This window comes from Pan troglodytes, chromosome 8, assembly GCF_028858775.2.
Source record: "Pan troglodytes isolate AG18354 chromosome 8, NHGRI_mPanTro3-v2.0_pri, whole genome shotgun sequence".
NCBI lineage: Eukaryota > Metazoa > Chordata > Mammalia > Primates > Hominidae > Pan > Pan troglodytes.
Window position 1 is genome coordinate 146,273,612 of NC_072406.2, and position 7,976 is coordinate 146,281,587.

A 7,976-nucleotide genomic window follows, 5' to 3' on the forward strand; every position below is an offset into this window, starting at 1 on the left:
TAAACTTTTGAGTGGTTTATGCTTCCTGATTGGACTCTGACTAATATGTTAGGAAGGGTCCCAGGAGGTAAACCCACACAGATGGGATTTGGGCATAGGTTTGGTTTCCCAGGGGGCAGTGCTGAGCTCTTTGCCAGTGGGAAATGGGATGCTGGTGATTTCCAGTAGGTGACCTCACAGTGACTCAAGCTACCTCTTACTGTTGATTGTGATGAAATGCCAGCTGAGGCACATGCCTTGGGAGCTAAGTGGTTGCTGCCCTTGACCACTGTGAAGACTGTTTTGGGAAGGGTCGCTTTGGATGCACTTGAGCAGGGGTCCCCAACCCCTGAGCCATGGAGCCGTAGGCAGCCACACAGCAGGAGGTGAGTGGTGTCGAGTGAGGGAGTGAGGGAAGCTTCGTCTGTATTTACAGCCACTCCCCTTTGCTCACATTCCCGCCTGAGCTCCGCCTTCTCAGATGAGCAGCAGCATTAGATTCTCATAGGAGAACGCACCCTGTTGTGAACCGTGCATGTGAGGGATCTAGGTTGCGCTGTCCTTATGAGAATCTAATACCTATTGATCTGTCACTTTCTCCCATCACGCTCAGGTGGGACCATCCAGTTTCAGGAAAACAAGCTTAACACGCCCACTGATTCGACATTATGGTGAGTTCTATAATTATTTTATTATATATGGGATATATAATAAATATATATATTTATTATATATATTAATATGTTAAATATATTAATATATGAAATATATTATTATATATTGTAATAATGGAAATAAAGTCCCTAATAAATGTAAATGTGCTTAAATCTTTTGGCCCAGCTCCTACCTCCCGGCAGCCTCTCCAGGCCCAGAACTTTCTCCAGTCAACCTCTACAGACCAAGCTCATGACTCACAATGGCCTATTTAGGCCCATACCCTACGTCACGGCAGTCTCCGCAGATGAGGCTGCTGCCTCACAACAGCCTCCACAGGCACAGCTCCATCGGATATGGGATATATCCAATATCCACAGCCCACAGCTTCCTCAAGCCAAGCTCCCCAGGCCCAGGTCAGGCCTCACGGTGGCCTCTCCAGGATGAGCTCCTGCCCTCCGATGGCACCTGCAGGCCCCAAATGGTCTCCGGTCGGTGGGCTCCTCCACGCCAAGCTTGGGCCTCCCGGCGACCTCTGCAGGCCCAAGTTGTCCTGAAGTTGGCATCTCCCGGCCGTGCCTCCCAGCAAGTAAGCAAGCTCTTTTGGCTCAACTCCTGCCCAGCTCCCAACCGCCTTTGTGGGCCCCGAACTTTCTCCAGCCAAGTTCTTCGGGCCTAATTCCTGCCGCCCGGTGGCCTGTACGGGCCCAGCAATGGTTGGAGAACAGCCTATGCAGGTCCCGCTCTTGCCTCCCAGGGGCCTCTCCAGGCCCAGCTCTTGACCCCACGGCAGCCTCTCAGGGCCAAGTCCCTGCCTGCCTCCCAGCAGCCCGCGTGCGGCCCAGCTCCTCCCTCACGGTGGCCTGTTGATGCCCATGCCTCTGGTACCCTGCCCAGAGGCATGAGCCCCTGCCTCACACCGGCCCCTCCCACGCTGAGAGAGGTCAGCGTGAGCCCTTGCCTCACACCGGCCCCTCCCATGCTGAGAGAGGTCAGAGTGAGCCCCATGCCTCACACCGGCCCCTCCCATGCTGAGAGAGGTCAGCGTGAGCCCTTGCCTCACACCGGCCCCTCCCACGCTGAGAGAGGTCAGCGTGAACCCCTTGCCTCACACCGGCCCCTCCCACGCTGAGAGAGGTCGTGAGCCCTTGCCTCACACCAGCCCCTCCCATGCTGAGAGAGGTCAGAGTGAGCCCCATGCCTCACACCGGCCCCTCCCACGCTGAGAGACGTCAGCGTGAGCCCTTGCCTCATACCTTCCCCTCCCACGCTGAGAGAGGTCAGCGTGAGCCCTTGCCTCACACCGGCCCCTCCCACACTGAGAGAAGTCAGAGTGAGCCCCATGCCTCACACCGGCCCCTCCCAGGCTGAGAGAGGTCAGCGTGAGCCCTTGCCTCACACCGGCCCCTCCCACGCTGAGAGAGGTCAGCGTGAGCCCCTTGCCTCACACCGGCCCCTCCCACGCTGAGAGAGGTCAGCGTGAGCCCTTGCCTCACACCGGCCCCTCCCTCGCTGAGAGAGGTCAGCGTGAGCCCTTGCCTCACACCGGCCCCTCCCACGCTGAGAGAGGTCAGCGTGAGCCCTTGCCTCACACCGGCCCCTCCCACGCTGAGAGAGGTCAGAGTGAGCCCCATGCCTCACACCGGCCCCTCCCACGCTGAGAGAGGTCAGCGTGAGCCCTTGCCTCACACCGGCCCCTCCCACGCTGAGACAGGTCACAGTGAGCCCCATGCCTCACACCGGCCCCTCCCACGCTGAGAGAGGTCAGCGTGAGCCCTTGCCTCACACCGGCCCCTCCCACGCTGAGAGAGGTCAGAGTGAGCCCCATGCCTCACACCGGCCCCTCCCACGCTGAGAGAGGTCAGCGTGAGCCCTTGCCTCACACCGGCCCCTCCCACGCTGAGAGAGGTCAGAGTGAGCCCCATGCCTCACACCGGCCCCTCCCACACTGAGAGAGGTCAGCGTGAGCCCCATGCCTCACACCGGCCCCTCCCACGCTGAGAGAGGTCAGCGTGAGCCCTTGCCTCACACCGGCCCCTCTCACGCTGAGAGAGGTCAGAGTGAGCCCCATGCCCCACACCGGCCCCTCCCACGCTGAGAGAGGTCAGCGTGAGCCCTTGCCTCACACCGGCCCCTCCCACGCTGAGAGAGGTCAGCGTGAGCCCTTGCCTCACACCGGCCCCTCCCTGGCTGACAGAGGTCAGCCTGGGCCCCATGCCTCACACCGGCCCCTCCCACAGTGAGAGAGGTCAGCATGAGCCCTTGCCTCACACCGGCCCCTCCCACGCTGAGAGAGGTCAGCGTGAGCCCTTGCCTCACACCGGCCCCTCCCACGCTGAGAGAGGTCAGAGTGAGCCCCATGCCTCACACCGGCCCCTCCCACGCTGAGAGAGGTCAGCGTGAGCCCCATGCCTCACACCGGCCCCTCCCACGGTGAGAGAGGTCAGCGTGAGCCCTTGCCTCACACCGGCCCCTCTCACGCTGAGAGAGGTCAGCGTGAGCCCCATGCCTCACACCGGCCCCTCCCACGCTGAGAGAGGTCAGCGTGAGCCCTTGCCTCACACCGGCCCCTCCCACGCTGAGAGAGGTCAGCGTGAGCCCTTGCCTCACACCGGCCCCTCCCTCGCTGACAGAGGTCAGCGTGAGCCCCTTGCCTCACACCGGCCCCTCCCACGCTGAGAGAGGTCAGCGTGAGCCCTTGCCTCACACCGGCCCCTCCCACGCTGAGAGAGGTCAGCGCGAGCCCCTTGCCTCACACCGGCCCCTCCCACGCTGAGAGAGGTCAGCGTGAGCCCTTGCCTCACACCGGCCCCTCCCACGCTGAGAGAGGTCAGCGTGAGCCCCTTGCCTCACACCGGCCCCTCCCACGCTGAGAGAGGTCAGCGTGAGCCCTTGCCTCACACCGGCCCCTCCCACGCTGAGAGAGGTCAGCGTGAGCCCCTTGCCTCACACCGGCCCCTCCCACGCTGAGAGAGGTCAGCGTGAGCCCCTTGCCTCACACCGGCCCCTCCCACGCTGAGAGAGGTCAGCGTGAGCCCTTGCCTCACACCGGCCCCTCCCACGCTGAGAGAGGTCAGCGTGAGCCCCTTGCCTCACACCGGCCCCTCCCACGCTGAGAGAGGTCAGCGTGAGCCCTTGCCTCACACCGGCCCCTCCCTCGCTGACAGAGGTCAGCGTGAGCCCCTTGCCTCACACCGGCCCCTCCCACGCTGAGAGAGGTCAGCGTGAGCCCTTGCCTCACACCGGCCCCTCCCACGCTGAGAGAGGTCAGCGTGAGCCCTTGCCTCACACCGGCCCCTCCCACGCTGAGAGAGGTCAGCGTGAGCCCTTGCCTCACACCGGCCCCTCCCTCGCTGACAGAGGTCAGCGTGAGCCCCTTGCCTCACACCGGCCCCTCCCACGCTGAGAGAGGTCAGCGTGAGCCCTTGCCTCACACCGGCCCCTCCCACGCTGAGAGAGGTCAGCGCGAGCCCCTTGCCTCACACCGGCCCCTCCCACGCTGAGAGAGGTCAGCGTGAGCCCTTGCCTCACACCGGCCCCTCCCACGCTGAGAGAGGTCAGCGTGAGCCCCTTGCCTCACACCGGCCCCTCCCACGCTGAGAGAGGTCAGCGTGAGCCCTTGCCTCACACCGGCCCCTCCCACGCTGAGAGAGGTCAGCGTGAGCCCCTTGCCTCACACCGGCCCCTCCCACGCTGAGAGAGGTCAGTGTGAGCCCTTGCCTCACACCGGCCCCTCCCACGCTGAGAGAGGTCAGCGTGAGCCCCTTGCCTCACACCGGCCCCTCCCACGCTGAGAGAGGTCAGTGTGAGCCCTTGCCTCACACCGGCCCCTCCCACGCTGAGAGAGGTCAGCGTGAGCCCCTTGCCTCACACCGGCCCCTCCCACGCTGAGAGAGGTCAGTGTGAGCCCTTGCCTCACACCGGCCCCTCCCACGCTGAGAGAGGTCAGCGTGAGCCCCTGCCTCAACAGGCCACCGTGAGGGAGGAGCAGGGTCGCACGCGGGCTGCTGGGAGGCAGGCAGGGACTTGGGCCTGGGAGGTCGCGGTGGGGCGAGAGCTGGGCCTGGAGACACCCCTCTGAGGGAACGGCGGGGCCTACAGACTCTGTTCTCCAGCCGGAGCTGGGACTGTTCAGGTACTGGGAGGCGGGATGTGGGTCTGAAGAGCTTGGTTGCCGAAACTTCGGGGTCTACAAACGCAGGCGGGAGCTGAGCCAAAAGAGCTTGTTTCCTGGGAGGCGGGAGATGCAGCCAGGAGAAACAGCTGTGCCTGCAGAGGCCGCCATGTGGGAGGCGGAGGCCGGGCCTCCTCAAATCGGCCTCTCCAGACCCACTTGCAGCCTCCCGGCGTCCTCCCCGGGCCCAGCTCTTCCTCCCGGCTGTGTCTCCAGGCCTGACTCTGGCCTCCCAACACCGTCTTTGGACTCAGCTCCTGCCCAGCTCCCAGCGGCCCTGGTAGGCCCACCACTTCCCGAAGCCAAGCTCCCCAGGCCCAGCTCAGGCCTCACGGTGGCCTCTCCAGGCTCAGCTCCTGCCCTCCGATGGCAAGGTCGGTGGGCTCCTCTAGGCCCAGCTTGGGCCTCCCGGCGGCCTCTGCAGGCCCAAATCGTCCTGAAGTCGGCCTCTCCAGGCCCAGCTCCGGCCTCCCGGCGGCCTCTGCAGGCCCAAGTCGTCGTCAAGTCGGCCTGGAATTGGGCCTGGAAGAGCAGCAAGTCGGCCTTCCCGGGCCCAGCTCCGTCCTCTCGGCGGCCTCTCCAGGTGCAAAACTTCCTCGAGTCAGCCTCTCCAGGCCCAGCTCCTCCTGCCTCCCAGTGGCCTCTTTCAGCCCAGACCAGCTCATGGCTCTTGGCGGCCTTCCCAGGCCCCGCTTTTGACTTTTGGTGGCCTCTTCAGGCCCAGAAGTTGACCTCCAGTGGGCCTTTGCAGGCCCGGCCTCCTGCCTCTCGAAGGCCTGCATGGGCCTGGACTCACAGCAGACTCACAGCGGACTCTCCATGCCCAGCTAGCTCTTGCCTCATTGCGGCCTCCCGAGTCCAAAGCTCCTGCCTCTCGGCCGCTTCGGCAGGCCCAGCTCCCGCCTGCCAGCGGCCTCTTTAGGCCCAGCTCATTCCTCACAACGGCCTTCCCAGGCCCCGTTTTTCCCTTCCGGCAGCCTCTTGGCCTCTAATTTGTTTATCTTTTGTGTATAAATCCCAAAATATTGAATTTTGGAATATTTCCACCATTATGTAAATATTTTGGTAGGTGATTTATTTGGGGTGAGTTTCTGCACCAAGCCCGAATTTTTTATTTTATTTTACTTATTATTTGGTGTTAAACAGGTTTAATGACGGTCACGGCAACTTTTTGGCACAATGAAAAATATCGCCCATGATCAACGTGTTCTGTTCTGGGGAAGGGGGCAAAGGCAGGGTGAATCACTTTCTTAAAAAGTATAGCTCAAGGTGGGAGTGCAGAGGGAATGGGGAGAAAACCCTCCCGCTGCCTGTGTCGAAGTGCAGGAGCCCCCACCCCCATACTCACCTGAGTCCAGCCCCCCTCTGCCCCCCGGGTGGCTCAGCCCAGCTCCTGCCTAGGAAAGCCTTAGTGTTGGGAGGGACCCTGATGACTGAGGAGCCTGGTAGCTCCAGGTCGCCCACACTTTCAGGTCTCTTGCCCCAGAAGGTGGCAGGATCCATTGGGAGGAAACAGGTCGCCTTGGAAGGCGTCCGTGGGTCCCCATCCCCAGGGGTAGGGGCCACAGGGGGCCCGCTCTGCTGCCTTGACCATACTCCTGGGCTTTGAAGGATCCTGGGCCCAGTAAGAAGGAGGTGGGTGCCAAGGTTGAGGAGGAAGCATCCGAGTATGTGTAGGGGGAGGACAGGGTGGGACCATAGACTTTGCCAAAAGCTGCAGGTGGATCGGGGGACCCTGGGGGCTCAGGATCCAGCAAGGGGCGGCAGGAGTAAAGGAGGAAGGAATGACAGGTGCAGGTACCTTCCCACCAAAGCCCTTGTTGCCCTCTGGCTCCTCCCCAGAGTTGTCCCCACTCTCAAGTCAGTCACCCACTCCTTGAACTTGAGATCAGTGTCAGTGGTGCTAAAGCCATCATCAGCAATGACATCATCACCCCCTCCTCCTCATGGATGACCGTGTGCTCCTCGTCACTCGCTATGTCCTCACTGGCCATGTGCTGGGAATGAGCATCTCAAGTGGGCAGCAGCAGGGCTGCCCACTGGTCACCTCCCTCACCAGGGGCTGCAAAGTGGCCTGGAGCTTCATACTGAGTAGAAGGCTTTGGGCCAGAGTATGATGCAGTGCCAGACACCACCTGTGTCAGTTCCTGTAGTGCCTGACGGTCTATTTCCCTGCCGTCCAGGCTGTGTACCCCCCTGTGGGAGAAGGCTTGGGCCAGGCTGAGCCAGGTTCCCTGACTGTGTGCAGCCGTTCTGCCCCACAGAAGCTGCTCCTTGGTATCCGAGCTCTGGAGTGTTTAGGCTGCAACTGACAGGAGTTCAGAGGACACCCCAGGGGCAGTGGCAGTGCCCGTCTCTGATATGCTCCGCTCCCACGAGCCCTTGTTACACTCCTGCTAGCCCCTGGCTTGTGGGCTTGGCCTCTGAGCTGGACTTCTTTCGGTCCTTGTTGCAAGTGGGCCACCTTCACCTGGAAGGCCAGGTCGTGGTATTTCTGCGTCTCATTGGGCCCCAGGGTGTACCACCGCTCGCTCAGCATCTGGCTGACGGTCCGGATATCCTGGTTGGAGTGACCCTGGTGCGCCCTGCCAGGGCCTGGTGCCGCTTGCTGAAGATCATGACCGCCACTCATGGGCCACCGGATGTGGTCCTTGTCCCATTTGTTGGGGCTGCGTCCATCCTTCTCAGAAGATGAGTCCTGTTCCTTGCGCAGGGCACTGAGGGACTGGGCCTGACATCATCTGAGTGGTAGAGGCAACTGGGTGTCAGGAGACATGATGGAGAGGAAAGCATCATCATGGTCATTCTCTGTCTCACTGTCCAGCAGGGACTCCCCTGAGGGGCCCAGGGCTCCTCCTCCATGGTGGGAGGTGAGCTTTTACCAGGTTCCACCACCCCCAAAGTGTGTGGGGTTGCGGGCCCTGGGCTTTCAGGGCAGGTGGCTCCAGGGGGCTGCCCAGGGTCAACACTCCCTGTCCCACCTGGTGGATGCTCATGAGCAACAGCTGCCAACTTGGCAGGTTGTTTTCTCTGGTTGGAGGCCACTGAGTGACTGGCAGGTTGCTGGGCCTCGTGTGGCTGCAGGGAGGGGTGAGGAAGGGGATGGAGTACCAGGGGAACATGGCCACAGAGTGACCTTCCACATTCCTCCACACGAACATGCTGACGC

The 7,976-nt window shown here is 62.0% G+C and overlaps 1 protein-coding gene across 1 annotated transcript; it reads left to right on the forward strand.

Annotated features, from left to right (window-relative positions):
• Positions 1 to 4,690: 4,690 nt before the first annotated feature.
• Positions 4,691 to 5,865, forward strand: LOC134807086 (putative uncharacterized protein FLJ44672). Its single transcript, XM_063781226.1, has one exon. The coding sequence runs from the start codon at positions 4,878 to 4,880 to the stop codon at positions 5,727 to 5,729; it is 852 nt and encodes a 283-aa protein (XP_063637296.1). The 5' UTR covers positions 4,691 to 4,877; the 3' UTR covers positions 5,730 to 5,865.
• The last annotated feature ends 2,111 nt before the right edge of the window (positions 5,866 to 7,976 follow it).

Bases quoted from the DNA above. Each gene is read 5' to 3' on its own strand.
- LOC134807086 (XM_063781226.1), top strand. From the start codon at position 4,878: ATGCAGCCAGGAGAAACAGCTGTGCCTGCAGAGGCCGCCATGTGGGAG.